The following is a 19,700-nucleotide window of genomic DNA, read 5'->3' on the forward strand; positions in this document are numbered from 1 at the left end:
ACCAGACCATTTCTAAGATCTTCTGTCCAGATCAGGAATTCACAGTATCCCGCCATCTCCCTCTGGCCCCTTTGAAATGGTGATGCTCAGGGGACTGCTGGAGCTTTATGGGACCAAGGCATATGCAAAGTTTACACCAAGAATAAACAGAAAGTGGGAAAGGTCAGCTCCTTCCACCAGAGAGATGTGAGCTGAAGGACAGAGAAAAAGAGAAGATGTGAGGAGGAAATTGGGAAAAGGGTTGAGGAGGAGAGGAGAGCGAAAGAAAAGAACGAAGAGAGTGAAAACTTGCTGATTACATTTCATGTGTCAGTTCTGATGGGGAGGGCAGGTCTCTTGGGGGGTGGCAGTTGCATTAGAGCTTTTGTTCTGAAGGAATGGTGGCTGGTGTTAGTTTACAGCAAGTCAGGGGAGCTTGCATTGGACCTGCACTAATCTTACTGTATTTTGTAAAATCACCTGCCTTGCCTACCTTCCAAGCTACATGTACTGTATGTGTATGTTTGTATATATGATATGTGTGCCACTCTTTGTGTGTGTTTGAGCACTTATGTGCATGTCCAGATGAATATATATTTCTGTATAGTTACAGTTAAATTACCTGGCAGATGCATGTAAGCATGCACCATGACTATGGTACCAGTGTCTGTGCGTGACAAGTATTCGGGCTGCTGGAGTGAGACAGTGCAGTGGATCTGCTGTCGGTCTTGATAGGTGATAATGTAGACATGCAGAAAGGGGTGTCAGAGCAGACAGCAGGTGCACTGGAGGAGGGGCTGGGGTGGGGGGAGTAGTATTTGAGAACCTGGCAGTAGGTAATTCTCACCTTTCTGATACATTCAGTACTAAGTATCAGATAGCACAGGCTGAGGGGGGAAGGTCACCCCCCCTTGTCTGTGGCTTGAATACAATACAATTAAGGATACGGTACCACTCACTCACTGTGCTCCTGGTTATCTTCCATGGCCTGACCGAGTACTCCCTCTGTCATGACCTTTTCTGCACTTTTACTGTTGTTTGTGTATAAGGAAATTGTCTCTAAGTTATGAGTATTATAAAGAGCCACACAATATAGGCCAGATAAGAGAGCTGCTATGCCACAGTTAAGATGTTCTCTCGATAACATTGTGCTAGCATTCTTGTGGCAATGTTGACTGCAAACACAGAGGCTTGTTGTGCCCTTACTGTCAGCCTTTCATACAGAAACGTTCCTGTCACAAAGGTTGGGGGTGTAGACTGGAGTCCTTCAGAACAAAGACATCTGTGGAATCTCTGCAATTGGATAAAGAATCTGTCTGTAAAACTCAAGAGTGAATTGCCCAAGTTTTGAATACCACCCTGCTGATATGTTGATGCTTTCAGGCACCTTGTGGTTAATAAACTTAAATTCAATGCGAAATATTCTACAAGTCTAAAACTAAACTCATGTTCCTGCTGCTCCATCACCTTGGCTCTCGTGGTTTGTAATGAAACATACAGCCTTCTACTGCCAGTCTTCTTGTGACTTTAAAACAGCAAATATCAATGATCAAATTAATGTTATGACCATTACCTGATGAGACAAACTTATGCAATCTGAAATTACAGCCTTTTTCTCTCTGTAGAATCTGCTCCACAGTTGAGCTGTAAGAGAACCAGAACAGAGAAGGAAAACTCCTGTTGAAAGATTCTGAATCATGACCTGGACACAACCTTCTTAGCATTACAAATAACTTCTTTGCTTAACTTCTGAACAAACATCCATCAGAGAGAGTGGAATATACTCTCTGCTTATATTTACTCGTTACGCAAAGAACCATAATTGCAGATCATCTAAAACTATAGTTACATTTGATTTGTTCCGGAACCATTATTAATGAGCTTGCAGAATCCAGGCTACTAACACAATGACGTTCTTCATAGCTGACACACCCAAAGGAACACTTCATCTCAGAGCCTATTTGAGGTCAAAGGGCACCAGTGCAGTGAATGGTCAGGGGGGTGAGGAGGGCATAGGTTCGAGACTTATGCAGTGACATACAGCTGACTCCCTCTAATATGGGACTCAGTAAACTTCCTGTTTCCTGTTCCTTACTATATGTCATCAGTGTGATGGAGAGGGAGACAAGGAGGGAAAGTGCCCAGCTGGGGCAAGCAGATAAGAGGGGGCGGATGTAATACAAACAAATACACACAGGAACTTCAGCTATTTGCACAGTGTCACTTGATTTAATTTTGGTGACACACATATTACATACATATTATACGCATACAACTATTTTTGTTTGCTACAGTCAACTTGATGCAGTTTGCTACAGTCCACTTGATGCAGAGTTGGAAAGCAGGAAAAACATGATGGCAGAACATATCAGTTTCTATAATGTCAGTAAACAACACATCAGGGTTTATCACAAGCAGCCTAGATTAAATAAATCACAGATCACGTTTATGTGGCCTTAAAAAGTACCTATGTGTTGTGAGGTCCACCTGTAGAGGACATAGTCTCACAGCCTCAAAACAGAAATCCCTAGTAGCTTAGGCACAGTGTAAATAATATGAAATAACTTAATGGTGATTTAGAAAGTGGGGAAAATTGAATTGATCCAAATCTAATATAGGATGAACACATGTCCCTTCCACTGCCAAGATTCACAAGTAAGGGGTTCGCAAACTGTTCACAGCATTCAGCCATGATGTCCATGTGTTGTTTTCTTTCTCTCTGAGTCCATGTCCATATCAAAGGGGATGATATGACTTTTCGAGCTGCTTGCTGTTGCAAGTGATTTATGTTTGAAAGACATCCTTTTTTTGCTTTAAAGAGGGAAATGAGTCATACTGTGGGCTGCAGAAAACAATGACCCAAACATTCAGGATGTCGAGCTTTAAATCACTACAAATTTTGGTTACTGTTATATGGACTCAATTCATTTTTCCTATGGATGTGTCTTCCACATCAATGCGGTATGTCTTCAAATGTCAGTACATGAAAACACTTTTCTTTAAAATAGTGAACAGTCCCCTGTCATAGGAATGCAGCTTTAATGATATGGAAACGCTGTGAGAAAATGACATGTTAGCTGAGCATAATCGTGTTGTGGCTAACTGCTAATGAACAATTGGTATGTGACATGTGTGTCTCAGGAAGTGTTTTCAGGATGACAGTGAAGCAGAATATTGTAAAACCCTGGTCCTGGAATGCTGTAGTTTCCCACAAATTCAATCAGAGTGTTTACTCATCATAGCTGGTCTCAGTCAGTGCAAATGTTACAGTATTTAAATAGGTAAATAATTCATTTCTTACAGAAACCTTGGGGCTGTGGATGGAACTCACCACCCTTTTATACTAGGAAAACAGTTAAAACAGGAATACAAAAAATAAGCACAAAACCAAAGGCTTCACATCTGATCAACTATTTAACCAACTAAGATGTTTTAAATGTATTATTGACCTTCTCCTCCTGTGAGCTTTAGAAGCATATTACCATGCCCAAATGACCTTTTGAACTGTGCCCTAATTACTATCTCGAAGATATAATTTCATTGGAAACAAGAGATTACCACAAAGGTCAGTGAGTATCAGAGAGCAAAGCCAATGTAGGAGCCGGATAGTTTGGGTCAATGACACAACACAGAACAGAAAGCAAAGTCCAGTCATAGAGAAGGCCGATTCAGACACAGGGAGGGGATGGGAAAGGGCTCTTTCAGGGTTCCAGGGGAAGAGAGGAAGCAGAGGAAAGGAGACTCCACTGTCAAGTGTCCCCCCTTCTGGTGCTCTCACAGGACCAGATTGACTGACTGCTGATCTGGGCACTCATGTGCAGGCTGCTTTGTGCCTGTCTGGAAGAGTCAGGAGACCCTACAGACTGGGAAACTGTCTCGTGGAGGTCCGACAAACATTCATTACTCCCAAACCAAATTAATTTACTGGCTGCTACCTCTGCTTGAAAAAATCCTCTTGTCCCCATCTGACAAAACAATACTGCTTTGTGAGTATGGCACTATAGAGTCCACAAACAGACATGCTGCTGTCTATGGCTTTACATGCCAATTTAGTTACCCTCTTTTGAAATATAGGATACTTACTGTGTGTGTGTGTGTATTGTTCCTCTCTGTTCTTTATCACATTGGTGCGCATGCTGTTCATAAGTGTATATTTGCTATAATACCTGAAGAGTAGACCAGCAGTTTTTGGTCAATATCCCTTGTTGTCAGTATGAGGTATACTTTCTCAGTGATGACACAGTTATTTTAATTTTTATTCTTATATCTTATTGAAACTAAATGTATCTGCAGACAGACATTACATTTGATTAATAAACATGATTATCTGGAGTGATATACATAGTTTACATGTTATCCATTTATACAGCTGGATATTTACTCAGGCTATCTGAGTTAAGCATCCTGCCCAAGGGTACAGGAATCAAATCAATAACTTTTGAGTTAAAAAAACCCCTGCTCTTTACTACTATACCCTTGCAGCTATCAAAGATACAACACTACTAAACTTAACAAAGGTCATTTAGCTTCTCAAAAAAACTAAATTCCATAAGCCTCATTCTTTATGTGCCTCATACTTTATGCTGTACACACTGAAGAGGTCTCAGTTCAGAATTGCTGTAGGGCCAAAGACCCAAAGACCAAAAAAAGCTTCCAGTATTTTTTTTTTCTTGTATGTAATGCTTTATTCAAATTTGTCTGCCCAGATTCAACAGGTGGATTCACATATGAGCAGCAATTTATGGAAGCCTGTCACGACACTTTCCTGTCTTTATATAATGCTATCATCTTCAAATAAAAAATCAACTAATACGGTCGTTACTTTCCACTAAAGACCTAACGCCTCTGTCGGCGTTTCTGTTAGTTGCAAAAGCAAACAAATTGTTGCACAAGCAAATCAATCACGTACGGTTAAATAATGTATTACTATTCTCATCGTAGCTGTGTTCTGTTTTGTCTCAGTACCAACACAGTGATTTCATTTACGCTGGCTCTACACCCCGGAAGGACAGGCTAATAGGCTCAGTGGGCCGGTTTGAGTTTATTCCGTATAAACGGGTGTGGAAGCGCGAGCGAAAGGGAGGAGGTGAAAGAGGGAGAGCAACATCTTGGCGAGTTTGAAAAGACACTTCTAACTGGTGTGCGCGCTTTAAAGCTCATTCGAGTAAGGTGGCGAAATCCTTTTCACTCTTGCATTGGACGCAGGATCACAAGCAGACTCCGTCGCAGGGAATAAAAATGGCTCCTATGCCATTGCACTTGATCTCCCTGGATTTTTGCCTCTTGTTATTAGCCTTATTTTACCGTACACAGACCTGCCTTGGATTTAATTTAGATGTGCGGTTTCCAGTTATCAAAGAAGGGAAGACCAAGGGCAGTTTCTTCGGATTTTCGGTGGCGATGCACAGACAAACGGAAGGAGCGAAAAGATACCTGTAAGTATCGTCAATGATATATTTCCTATTTGGAAAAGTGCGGTCCCGTGGGTACACCCAAGCGAATACGATGTTAATGCAGTGTCGCTATAGGTAGCATTTGAAGCGTTTGCATTCATGAAAAACGTAGCAAAAAGAACGACACACATGAATAACAATCGGTCGTAAATTCATAATATTATTCTGAATGATGCCATTGATTAGGCACTGAATATTGCTGCCCTCTTGTCCCAGTTGTTTTTTTTTTGTTCAAAGTTTAGGTTGCGGATTTAAGTGCGCCTAATAGTAGCATGTAATGCAGATTGCTAGGTGAGAGATCTCGCACAAAGCATTCCACCTTTCCACCGTTTTGTGTAGGGTAAGCAACACCTGCCCTTGACTCGGACAGAAATTAGAGGAAACTCTTGTCTGATGTATATAATTTCAGCAAGAATATAAGAACGGCCTTTTAACTACAGCACATTCCTGTTACCTGTCCTCGCTTTGACTGCAACATCAGCTTTCACGAAGCGATCAAAATGTACATTTAGTCTTCAGAATGTAACCACATGAAATTACTATAATTTGGTATAAAGTAAACATTTTCCAATGCCTATACCTGACCTCCTAACAGTTCACCCACTTTACCGTAACCTGGCTGGAAGACCACAGCCACTTAATGCATGTTTATTATAGCCTTGCCCCATGTCCGTGCAAGGTCTGAATGGGAAACGAAGTCGCGTGGATACCATAAAATTAGAAACCTTGAGTACGATAATTTATTCACACCATAATAATACTAATACTCTAAACGTGGTAAACTATATAGTAAAATCAGCGGCATTACTAGTAAAATAATCTATTGCCTTCATGCAGTCAACATTCAACGTACGCGTGCCTTGTTAGTTGTGTATTGTTTTTTTCTGGCACGACGAATTTACCTCCAAATACCCGTGCACACTGTGAAATAGAAATGTACACATCAGCAATGCCGTGTTGCTGAAATTAGTTATTTGTGGCACTCTTTTATGTTACCAGACGGGTGAAGTGAGGTCTTTAATCATAAGTGCGAGCAAAAGTGGGGGTATCTAAAAACGTGTTGATGCTTGTTAAAGTGTGCTGGGCCTTGCACTCAGTGCACTTTTTCAGGTCTGCAAAATGACATAAAAAGTAGCGATGAAGTTTATTAACTGGCCCTTATATAATAACATTTGGGAATTACGTTCGGAATATTTACATTATTTTTAGCCTGGCATATCTTCAAGGTTGTTGTATGGTGTGCAATGTATGTTCTAAGATAGCTGTTTATTGCTTTGCTTACTTTCTTTGAACTGCTTGCTCTACATGATTGACTGGTAGAATATTATAATCCATACAGATAGGCTATACAAGAATAATTGAAATCAAACAGGCATTTTGTGTGATCCTCTGACTGTCATACGTTAAGTCAGTACTCTCTTTTTGTGCATGTGAAAATGCGATGACCAGATAGATGACAGATACTATAATGCTATGTTTACTTCCTGCACATACCTGTATACAGCAAAATTAGTTGTATTAGCCTCTCATATAGAGTACCATTGAAAGCCTGTGTGATTGACTGTAGGCTCTATTGGATCACCCTGTCCTGAAATAAATGTATTTGTGATTCCTTGCTTTATAGATGTGCGTAGCAGACTTTACTGTTATTTCTTTTGTAATTGTGGTTAAATGGGACATGACATGGGGAAAAAGAGCATGCATGGTTTCCATGTTTGGATGAAGATAGGCCTGTGTGATCTGTGAGCATCCTTTACAACCAAGTGTGACAACACGTTACATGATGCTCAGCATGATGAAGCCATGGACACCTATTTCTCTGAGTTAATAGGAAAGTGAATCCAGGCTGCTGTTCTGCTGAACTGCTAAAGGTTACAGGACTTATTTGGCCTGTCTGTGTAGCCAGCATGGGTCCATGTAGGCTTATTCCCTGCACAATGAAAAGAGACCATGTCTCAGTTTCTCCCTTGCCACAAAGAGTTTCAGGATATGAACAGCTGCCTTTCATCAGATTCACTGAGACATTGAAGGGCTCTGCCCCCAATGCCTTTACATTGCATTACAACCACAGAGAGTCATCAAAAGGCAGAGAACCAGTCGTGGAGGGACATGGATTGAAAGCTTTTTTTATGGTCATTACTTGGTGGGCTAGATCATGGCCTGAGGTCAAACAGGTGCACCAGGTAAGCCATTTCAGTGCGGTGATGATGAGTGTTGGATGTGTGCAAAGAGGAGTCAGGGCCCCTGAAACTATTATCTGAAATAATATTTAAAGGCTGTGAACATGGAGAATAGAGAATGCCAGGATAATTGTCTTTACCAGCACCACAGTGTATTCTTCCTTAAAGCATCATATGCTCAATTAACATATAATATCATTGTGAAGAGCAGTTCATGTTATTTGAGCTTCATGTGGTACTAACTTTGTAATTTAGCGTATGCTTTTAAAGAGCAGCAAGACTTTTCAAAATATTCTTCAGAGATGGACGTCAGAGCTCCTAAAATAAGAGTAATAGATACCTTATTTGTGAGGACAAAAAATATTATTGTTATTGTTTTTGTTATTATTAAGGAATGCACAGACCATGAATAAAAACGTTTTTCTCTTTCCGAATTGTAAGTGTTGTGTCTGTGGTCCAAACAAAGGCTCTATAGTGTGGGAATGAAGATTTTCTGTTGTTCCAGGTCTTTCTAGCAGATGTGACAGAGCCATTTTCTCTTACACTCATAGTAATGTGGTTTAATGTTAAGTCCTCCCTTACCTCTTCAGGCTTTTGCAATCTATTGACACTGGCCATGTTTTCCAATACAGGAATGTAACTGTTCACAAGTTACTGGTCAGTAGTAATTTGTATACACTGTCATTTTATGGTATTTCGATCAGAAAAACAGTTATCCTAAATTACAGACCCTAAAGTACAACCCCACTTTTATATGTCTTCATGCAGCAAGTTTCATTATTGCAGTTGGGTTTGTGGGTGCTTTTCTGTAAGATGATGTTCACATTTGCAGATTTGCTTTGAAGGGGATTTCAGCTGATCTTGTGTCCTCAAAACTCATAAAAGTTCTGTGTTTAAGGCAGAGTAAGGCAATTTGCTTCAATGCAAATGGTGGTTCACAGTTCAGTTTGAGCCATGCTAGACTGTAGCATGTCCCCATGATCTGTACAAAGTATCGAGGGGCCACATTCTCATGATAATGTGGGCAAGAATGTGAGGTCTGTGTCTGTGCTGTATGAGAAGACTGAATTACCCCAGCTCTGATTCCCTCCATTTCCTTCTGCTGTCAAGAGCAGTGAAACATCTGGGTTGCATTGTATTGGGCTGTATGATACACTGTTGCCACTGTTAAATAAATGATAGATGGATGGTCTCTTGTTATTCTGAATGACCTTTTCCTCCATCTGCCAGAGACACTGTGTCCCTGTTTACGTCATGGATTCTGGGCGATGGAACTTGTGTGAATCATGTATGAGAACCTTCCTTAAGAGATGTTAAGGTCGAGTCAGTAATCCATGTTGTGTATGTGTTCAATGTAACAGCTTGCTCTGCTGTCAGGTCTCTAGGGACTGTGGTGGGTTTCTGCTCTAGAGTAACCAAGGAGTTAATCTCATATCAAACTCTGCTTCTGTTGCTGTCCTCATGGTGCCTGCAGTGAACAGAGGTTTGATAAGAGTCTTCTTGGATGCCTCTTTGCATAGGAGGATCTGTCTGAGACTGACTACATGACTCACAGTCTCAAGGGAGGACACAGATGGCTGCTGTCCAGTGGCTGCAACCCAAGAGGGCAGACTACATGGCCGGGGAAATGGGGCTTCTGGCCCCTAGGAGACGAGGACCAGTATGGTGGGGGGCAATTACCAAGACAGGCCCATCTGTAGTAGTGGGCTGTCCGTGTATTGTGAGACAGGAAGTGGGGTAGATATGTGCCATGCAAAAATGCTTGCCTATTGTAAAAGACGTTTTGACAATTGCACTGAGTACACGACAGACAATCATATCACATCATAAAAAACTCTTGAAAGACTCAAGAAAGTCCTCTATATGGCTCGTGCTTGTCTAGAGTCTTCATAACATCTTAGGACTTTAAACAGTACATAGTGAAAATACTTTCATAACATACGCAAAGTATATGTATAATATATAGTCTTAATAAGATCAGCCATTGAGATTAGATGGTGCATATTATAATGTTCCAAGCAGAGGGGATTCTGTGCTTTTTAAAAAAAAATTGTTTTGAGTGTATGCCAAGCTTAACTCGTGGTAACAAAAAAACAGAAGAATGTATTACCTGTGTCTGGTTTTTATAAGTTCTTGTGATTGTATGTGATTGTGATTCTTGTACATGATTTTGTTTTCTTTCCTTACATTGTTGTATGTATTTTATTGTTACATCAGGTCTGATATCACCAGTGTAGTACACTGCTTCTGAGCCTATTTGTTTGTGTTTAGAGGTGTATTTACACAGTGTATTTGAGACATGCAGGAGGGGGCTAAAGAGAGCAGGTTAATCCCATCATAGGTTGCACAGAAAATATAATAGAGATACACCAGAGGTTATTTTCTGCAACCAGGTGAGAGGTGTGTGAATGATAGATAAAATTGTTATGAAGGAAGGCAATCCTACATTTATCCAAAGGATTATGAAGAGCTGAGATTTATGCAGAGAGCAATAAAGCAACTGATTGTACACTTCTAGCTCCATTAGGGAGTGCTGTGTGAGTCCTGCAGACCAGGGCTAACTGCCAGAGAGGAATGTGCCCTGCAGATGCTTGGAGGCCTGGACAGTGTAGCACCTTTTGTGTTCACTCTCTTCTGATGCCTGTTTGCAATTGCTAATCCCTTGCCACCCGCAACCAATCCCCAAATACTCCTCCACCCCCCTTCCACAGCCACCACCCTCCTTCTCCTCCTCCTCCTGCCTCCAGGGCCTACTTTGTGGAGAGGTTTTTTCTGCCTTGAAGGAGGGGAAAACAGGGTGTCAGGCTCGCAGTGATTGGTCCCTCCACTCCTCTGAGCCTGAGGAATGTGTGGAATGCCTCACCCTCCTCACTGTGCTTGGTCTGCCGGGCTGCAGGTTGGGACAGGACTGGGAGTGCTGAGTGGGGAAACCAGACTCCCCCCACGCACGCCCATCACTCCTCAGTAGACACAGCGAAGTGACAAGGTAGCTTATTAACTTCAGCACTGTGTTCTCTCTGAAAAGGCCAATCAATAGCACCCCTGCCTGACTCAAATGCACATTTAATTAAGCAAGGGAAACCCCGCCCAGCCAGCTCACCGCTATTCTCTTAAGCCTGTGGCCTGCAGCCTTGAGACTCACCTATTTGATTCGATGAGTTTTCTCTTAACTCAGCTATTCAGTTGCATTCCAGAGTTTATTGTGCAGATGCAAAGTCTTTTTGGTGCTAGATTCTTGGCGCAGACCTAATAAGTTGTTCCTTCAGTTTGGTTTCAGGTAAATTTACAAAGTTAAAATATAAGATCAATCAAATATTCAAGTTGAGGTCCATCTAGACCTTCACATAAGTTGATATAATGTTCCAGACTTAAAAATATATCTGCCATAGTGTATGATGTGATGTGGGCACTGAGGTTTTATTGAGGCATTATGGGGGATTTTCTTATGATGTCGTTTTTGCTGGAAGCTTGAAGTTTTCACTTTGCCACTCTCATCCATGTTACTCAGTGAATGTTCATCTTAATTGCAACAAAAAAGTGTTTAAGATATATTTCCCTATGAGACTGGACTTACAGGACACTTTGTATTGGTGTATCCAATACTGGTCAGTACATAGGGTCTGGCTGCACTTTGGCACACAGTGTATAATCCTAATCAGGAGGATATCCATGACTTGTGACAATATGTGCATGGATAGCCTATGTGATCCTGAGCTGTATTTCTTATGAATACTGATGGCCCCTCACATTCTTACTATAGCAATCAGCCAAACAAACTTGCCTGCCATTTGTCACCTGGATTGAAATATTCCTGTTTCTCCATCACTCACTTGTCTCCTATATTTGCCCCTTTGGTCTTTTATTCACAGTCCATATTCCTCCTTTTCTTATCCTCACTCTCTATTTATGAAAACAAAATATGATAATAAATTGCACATTCATTATTGCACAGCAGAATGTCAGAGTTTCTGAGGCAGTTTTTTTTCCTCCTGGAATTTCTGCCAAGACTTAAGAGCTGTAATGCACCGTCCAACACCACCATTACAACAGAAAGTACCGACCAGAGATTGTTGATGTTAAAAAATGAATGTGTCTATAATGTCAAGTTCAAAGGAGGCATACAATGTTAGGATAGCCTCAAATCCTTTCACTGTGTTCTGGTGTTTTTTTTTTTTTTTTTTTTTTTGAGGCTGACCATGAAAGAGTTTGCCTTCGATCGAGTCCTTTTCAAAGCAATGGCTTCATTTTGCTGTGATAAGAACTTGTGAAGTATAGCCAGTGAATTCTGGCTTCTTCAGAGCACATCATGGCAGTATCAGGACTCCAGATGGGCCCATCTCTGATCATACGTGCTTCATTCAAGCTGCAAGAAGCCAGTGATAACTGCTTTCTGAGACATTAATAGCTTTGAATTTCCTAACTTTGGGGCCTTTGGGGCTGGTTTTGTTTTCATTATTAAATGCATTACTAAATGAAGGCTGCTCATACATCTGTGTCTTCTGTTCATACATCTGTGTCACAGAAACATCTGTGTCTTCCCTAATTTGGTGTATTAAAGTAGGCATTATTGCTGGAAATATAGTGAGGGAAATGTACTGAGAGGTACCACTTGTTTAATATTATGGATGAGTATAATAGCCTTCCAAGTGTAAAACTTCACATCTCTAAATTAATGGCAATTTAGTAAGTTGATTATCTTTATCATTCCTGGGATCGCCTAGATGAGTTAAAGAGGATCTGAGAATCAAGAGCATGTTCATTATTTATTGCTTGTCAACAAAAGAAATGCTTCATCTGCGTGAATTGGATAGGATGTGGGGGGGAGAAGAAGGCTTTAGTCCATAGCCCATAATAGAAACCCTGCCTTTTGGTGAAATTTCTTATTAAATGGCACTAATAAAATATAATGGGTCAACATTTATGTACTAATTTGTCTTCCTATCTTCAGTCAGCCTCACCAAGAAATAATTGGCTTGTTTAAATCACTTTTTTTAATCAAGCCAGACTAAGTCATTATCTTATATGTCTCCGATGGAACATTATTGTTCATTCTGTTGTGTTCAGCATACAAAATGGCTCATCATGTGTTGTCTGGAGTATTTAACTGCTGGGGAAAATTGCCATCAACTGACTACCACGTAAAATTACCATCAACCGACTACCATGTAACCCATTTAAGTGATCCAAAAAGTTTACTGTTTCTGGTGTTAACTGTTTTTGAACATAACTGGATCAAGTAAAAAATTCCACCACAACGTTATCGTAAAAGGTTCTAATGGTATGATGGAGTGAAGAACATTGGAGCTGAGGTGCTCTGGAGACCTGCTGCAGGGAGATTTATTCAACTGGAAATACCTGCTGGAAGTGGAGAAAAGAGATGTGTATGTACTGTATGAAATAAGGAAAGGCTTTGTAGGCTTTATTTTGTACAGACTGGACAAAAGGTGCTTGGGGTTGGTTGAATATGGTTGCTTAGGGACAGAACGATTTCTTTCTTTCTTTGTCAGTTTTCCACTCCTTTCGTAATTTGATATTCAGACGTCTGAATGAGTTTGCATTTGTCTTTGCACTTACTAAAGGCCCTTTTATCTTCTTTCATTCACCACAAAGGTCTAATTTTCACTCTCTCAATAAGGTGAACTGGTCATAACTTAATTTTTGTTGTTGTTGTTTGTTTATTGCAAAGTTCAGAGCTTAAAGCACACCCTCTGAAATCAGTTGATTGGTTCTGTCTTCAGAATGAATGATAAGGTTGTTGATCTGTACAGAAATAGCCACTTTCCTGTGCAGCAGTCCATTCTGGTGTGCAGTACCATGTTCTTCAGGGAGTGAGACTGATTGCTTTGGCAGATACATAGTATGTTTGTTAAATATGGCAAACATGGTTTCTGGCAGTCTGCTGTTCCTGTGAGCCCTCTCACCAGTGCCCTTGTCATCATGGGTAATCCCAGGCATTTTTGTGGTTAATTCCCCAGATTATGACACACAGTGGACTGTAAGTGTCCTGTCTTGTTTTGCTTTGCTACGTGCTGCTGATTTTGTGGCCTTTGTAAAAGGCCAGAGTTCCTTGGGTAACTGTAAAACGAGTTCCCATGCGATAGTTTGTTTTTCTTTGAGACCTCCATCTTGAAGGCCGCACAGTGAAGCCCTGCTGTGTAGGCGGTCGCAATGCTCGGGATCCTGAATACATTTATACTCTGCCTGTCACTGCTTTCTGTCACCGCTCTGGCTCACGTGGCACTGAGGCAGAGACAACAGTGGACCACACGGACAGCAGCATCACCGTAGACAGCCCCATGGTTGCTCCACTGTTCAGCTGTTGAGAGACTGTTCAGCCCTTTCCCAGAGACTGTCTATATAGCCAGACACCCCTAGACAGAGAGGAAAGCATGCTGCTTACTCAGAGTTTAGCAAGAATATGTTCACATAGAGGAAGGTAGAAACGAGACACAAATAATGTAATGACAAGGTATTTTTTTCCTGAGCAAGTTTAGCTTGTTAGACAGAAAATGTGCATTCATGCTGCAGCTCCCGCAAATTAAACTGACCATTCTCTGTGCTACAGTGTGGCCATTCATCACAATGAAGCTAATGTGCAGTGGAAAATTCACTTGCGTGGAAATGGAAAGTTCAACTCTAGTTCTAGATTCAATTGCAACAGCCAGCCCCTGTCTCCATCTGTTTGAAGTGTCTTTTAAATCCACTTGACTTTACAATATGATGAGCTAATGAACCTTTTCTGTGCTCCTCTGTGCACCACACAGCTGTTTGTGTACAGATTTAAAAAGTGCATAAATGCTTAACCTCATATTCAGCATATGTAAATGAATGAAGTATCATTTGGGAAATTGCAATCCAGTTACAAAGAATATGGCAAGAAAAATGGGTGTTGCTACACATGCCTAATTAAGACAAAGACAGCACAGTGGATATGATCAGTAAGGTGATGAAGAGGAGGATCAAAGCTGCATTATAGAGGTTCTGGGTGACCCCATTTTCCAGTGCTGCAGTACATTCTAAAACATATGGTAAACGGAGGATAATAAGCCGTTCCTCACCTCGTGTGCTAGTAGTGCTTTAATTGTAACATGACAGAATAAGTCTCAGATGTCCTTCCTGATTCTTTCCTTTTGTGGGCTCATGTGTACAGCTCAACAATGTTAAGTGTAATGGTTTCTGTGCACGACCTGAGATACTTCAAAGATACTGCACCACACTGACAAACCATTTTATGGCCCACTACTGACTTGCCTGTGCAGGTAGAAAGCTGCTGTCATTGTTCCCTTTAGAATATTATTTCTGGTGACAAGCTTGGCATTAAAATGCGACAGCCCTCCCCCCATTTCCAATCACCCCTTTCAACCTGCCTGTGTAGGTGTTCCAAGCAGTGATGAATGAAAGATTCAATGAGAGTATGCGCCTGGCTGCTCTGGTTACATTACAGGCAGATGGCCCAATAATGGCGTGTTGACATGATGTTTGTCTTTCAGACATGTTTTCAAGAGGGCTGTGCATGTACATGCCTTTTGCCAACTAACAGGAGAGACATCTGATGCACTACGAATGAGGTGTCAGTTCTGCCCCACAGGAAGGGCAAAGGGTGTAACTGATTCTGATGAGGAAAGTGGCAATGGTCATGCTTACGCCTTGCATGCCAGACTTTAAAAATCATAAAATGAAGAATGGTGGGGTTTTTTGGTAAATTATGTGTGTTAAGGCCTTTGCACACCAAATCCATATTTTTCGTCTGAAATTGTCGCATATTTAAAAATAAATATGACCTCACGTTGTGTTGGTCACGTTAACACACCGACTCCGAAACTTTCGTCCGTCATTAAAGTTTTCGGAACAGATTCGATTTTCTGCATTTTTCCGCATTTGTCAAAAGCCTTTAGAGAGTTGTTTGACCACTCAGAGCAATTAGGGAAGTTCCATCTCTCATTGAACCTCCATGTCGTGTACATCCGGATCTCCTCTGTTGCAGACAGATTTGGTCACAAGTCTCCCTCACAATCTTCCCCACAGTGCTGATGCCCAACCTGAAACTGCTGGCAATGGTGGTAAATGAGTCCCTAGTGCTGAGATATCTAAAATCATACAAAGATTGTTATAGCAAATGAATTTATTAGTGAACAAAGGTGTGTGTGTGTGTGTGTGTGTGTGTGTGTGTGTGTATGTTTGCAACAAGCTTTATAAATAGATGTAACAATTTAAAGGAATCTCAAGAGGGTGTAAACACTGTGCATGCACGAGCTAGGCAATGAGGCAGCTCAGCCATTACACACGACTGGATCTGGGATCTCCGGCACAGCCTCGAAACACAAATACTATCAGCTCTGGCAGAAAAGTGTGATAAACAGACTGGTCACAGTCTGTTTATCACACTTTTGACCGTGATATTGCATGTTGCAGCGTTTTGAGGCTGTGCCCTGAATATCTGCGGATCCAGTCGAAAGGCTGATCACCTAGCGTGCACTTTTCCGATGGCACAATTTGGATTGCCTGTTAAACTCATGAAGTGTGTGTGTGTGTGTGTGTATGTGTGTGTGTGTGTATGTGTATCTGTGTATCTGTGTATCTGTGTCTGTGTCCCTACCGCCAGCCGCTGTTCAGGATCAATTGGTCCACGGAAATTGGTGGTCTTCTTTTTAATGTGTGGTTCCAGTATTGCTAGCAGCGTATCAAAGTGGACCACTGACATCCTGAAATAGACCTGGAAACGATCGGGATAATTCTGCAGCTCCTTTATCAGCAGGTGAAACTCTCCTTCCTCTTGACACATTCTTAGGATTGGATGGACCCAACATTTTCTTTTTCTTTTTCTACTTTGAAGAAGTGAAAGGACCACAAAATCATCCTCACTGCTTGACGACTTCATTTTGTCTCGTACTGCAAATTGTCGCAACAAATAGAATAATAAAACGCATCGGACTCAGTGTGCAAGGTTTCTGTGCGTAACAATTTTTATCGGATGACGGATTAAAAAACGCATACGAAAAATATGGACTTGGTGGGCAAAGGTTTTTACTCTTTGACCCACACATTTCAAGTCTGATTACCATCACACTTTGTATTTTGTAGTGACTTGGGGTTCATAATTTTTTTTCTGATAGATTACAACTCCTCTTATGATTTATTATTTGTAATCTGTTATTTGAATGTGTATTTGCCCAATGCAAGGTGTATTTCAGATGGACCTCTGGCATTCATTCTCAAACACCTTTACAGATCTAGGATTGTGTATGTATGCTTCAGATTATGTACCTTGTTTAGGTACAGTTCTGTTTTACCCAGGGTGTTAACCCTTGACCCTCTGTTATAGTACTCAGCATCTTAATGACTTTTCCAAAGTGTGGGCCATAAGGGAGCCACTCTCTAATACGCTGTGTTGACATTATGTGTCTCCCCATTATGTCTTACAGTTGTTTATGCCATCACCACCCTGTCTGTGCTCATTCATAAATGACCTCCTCTCTGGAAGGGAACAGTGGGCTGTGTTTGCATTGCGCTGCTTATCAGAGTTCTGTTTAGCCCTGAGCTCCCCTCCCCTGGCACGCCCTGACAGTCCCTTTTGAAGACCTGCTCCACTGCACTCCGTGACCCAGTTCCTCTCTGTTCACACACAGCAAAGCGGAACAGTCCCGTATTTCAGCCACCGAACATAAGAGGCTGCATTACTTCCTCACCAGCGTGTAAGACTAAATCACTGTAGATATGCAGTATGAGCAAATGCTTGGTTGGGTGTGTGTGTGTGTGTGTGTGTGTGTGTGTGTGTGCACGCTCGCACTCACGTTCCAAATGCCATCTTACTCTTCATAAACTAACAAAAAGATGATTTAAGAGAAGAAATCCAAACAAGCAGTACGTACAGTGCTGGCCAAAAGTATTGGCACCCCTGCAATTCTGTCAGATAATGCTCAATTTCTCCCAGAAAATGATTGCAATTACAAATGTTTTGGTAGTAATATCTTCATTTATTTTGCTTGCAATAAAAAAACACAAAAGAGAAAGAAAAAAAAGTCAAATCAAGTATCAATTTACACAAAACTCCAAAAATGGGCCGGACAAAAGTATTGGCACCCTTTGAAAAATCATGTGATGCTTCTCTAATTTGTGTAATTAACAGCCCCTGTTACTTACCTGTGACACATAACAGGTGGTGGCAATCACTAAATCACACTTGCAGCCAGTTAAAATGGATTAAAGTTGACTCAACCTCTGTCCTGTGTCCTTGTGTGTACCACATTGAGTATGGAGAAAAGAAAGAAGACCAAAGAACTGTCTGAGGACTTGAGAAGCAAAATTGTGAGGAAGCATGGGCAATCTCAAGGCTACAAGTCCATCTCCAAAGACCTGAATGTTCCTGTGTCTACCGTGCGCAGTGTCATCAATAGGTTTAAAGCCCATGGCACTGTGGCTAACCTCCCTAGATGTGGACGGAAAAGAAAAATTGACAAGAGATTTCAACGAAAGATTGTGCGGATGGTGGATAAAGAACCTCGACTAACATCCAGACAAGTTCAAGCTGTCCTGCAGTCCGAGGGTACAACAGTGTCAACCCGTACTATCCGTCGGTGTCTGAATGAAAAGGGACTCTATGGTAGGATACCCAGGAAGACTCCACTTCTGACCCAGAGACATAAAAAAGCCAGGCTGGAGTTTGCTAAAACTTACCTGAGAAAGCCAAAAACATTTTGGAAGAATGTTCTCTGGTCAGATGAGACAAAAGTAGAGCTTTTTGGGAAAAGGCATCAACATAGAGTTTACAGGAAAAAAAACGAGGCCTTCAAAGAAAAGAACACGGTCCCCACAGTCAAACATGGCGGAGGTTCCCTGATGTTTTGGGGTTGCTTTGCTGCCTCTGGCACTGGACTGCTTGACCGTGTGCATGGTATTATGAAGTCTGAAGACTACCAACAAATTTTGCAGCGTAATGTAGGGCCCAGTGTGAGAAAGCTGGGTCTCCCTCAGAGGTCATGGGTCTTCCAGCAGGACAATGACCCAAAGCACACTTCAAAAAGCACTAGAAAATGGTTTGAGGGAAAGCACTGGAGACTTCTAAAGTGGCCAGCAATGAGTCCAGACCTGAATCCCATAGAACACTTGTGGAGAGATCTGAAAATGGCAGTTTGGAGAAGGCACCCTTCAAATCTCAGGGAGCTGGAGCAGTTTGCCAAAGAAGAATGGTCTAAAATTCCAGCAGAGCATTGTAAGAAACTCATTGATGGATACCGGAAGCGGTTGTTCGCAGTTATTTTGTCCAAAGGTTGTGCTACCAAGTATTAGGCTGAGGGTGCCAATACTTTTGTCCGGTCCATTTTTGGAGTTTTGTGTAAAATGATAATTGATTTAATTTTTTTTTCATTGTCTTTTGTGTTTTTTCATTGCAAGCAAAATAAATGAAGATATTACTACCAAAACATTTGTAATTGCAATCATTTTCTGGGAGAAATTGAGCATTATCTGACAGAATTGCAGGGGTGCCAATACTTTTGGCCAGCACTGTATAGTATTCAGAAAGACCTAGAATTTAAATTATTCATACCTTGTAATTTACTTAAAATAAGATATTGTAAATGTTATCCTCCATGAGGTTTTTGTTGTCTGGAAGTTAATTGAGACCTCTGGAACTTTACAGCCAGCAGAGACAGGGCTGGTTACAGGTAACCAGACAAATGCTTATGGACATCAGCGATTCATTTGGAAAAGGATGTAGTCTATCCTATCCATAGCTCTACATGTGGAATTGTAAGTGTCTGTTGATGAACTGATTTTTTCTGCTGAGCCAGTGAGAGAGCAGGAGGGGGAGAGGCAGCACTTTCAGCATTTACTGTTCGAAAGTTAAGGGAAGCAGATAAATGATTCTAAAAATCTAACAGAGCAACTGTAGATCAACAGGGCTTCAATACTGATGCTAAATTTCTTCAAGAAGTGCACCTCGTCATCCTCCCTGCTGTCGTCATTACATGTTAGCAAATTGTGAAGTGCGTAAATACTGCACGTGTGACTGCCATCACGGTTTAAGTCCTCCATCGTGCACGACAACAGCATGGTGTCTGCCTCCCAGACAGTGGTGAGCTGGACCTGC

The 19,700-nt window shown here is 41.4% G+C and overlaps 1 protein-coding gene across 2 annotated transcripts in view; it reads left to right on the forward strand.

The window, feature by feature from the left end:
* The first annotated feature begins 5,018 nt into the window (after positions 1-5,018).
* itga3b (integrin, alpha 3b) overlaps positions 5,019-19,700 on the forward strand; it is a 43,970-nt gene continuing 29,288 nt past the window's right edge. For both annotated transcript variants that reach the window (XM_036550971.1, XM_036550978.1), the window contains exon 1: positions 5,019-5,414. In XM_036550971.1, coding sequence (XP_036406864.1) covers positions 5,218-5,414 — 197 coding nt within the window. In that variant the 5' untranslated portion in view covers positions 5,019-5,217. The remainder of the gene's footprint in view (positions 5,415-19,700) is intronic.

Source organism: Megalops cyprinoides, chromosome 1, assembly GCF_013368585.1.
Source record: "Megalops cyprinoides isolate fMegCyp1 chromosome 1, fMegCyp1.pri, whole genome shotgun sequence".
NCBI lineage: Eukaryota > Metazoa > Chordata > Actinopteri > Elopiformes > Megalopidae > Megalops > Megalops cyprinoides.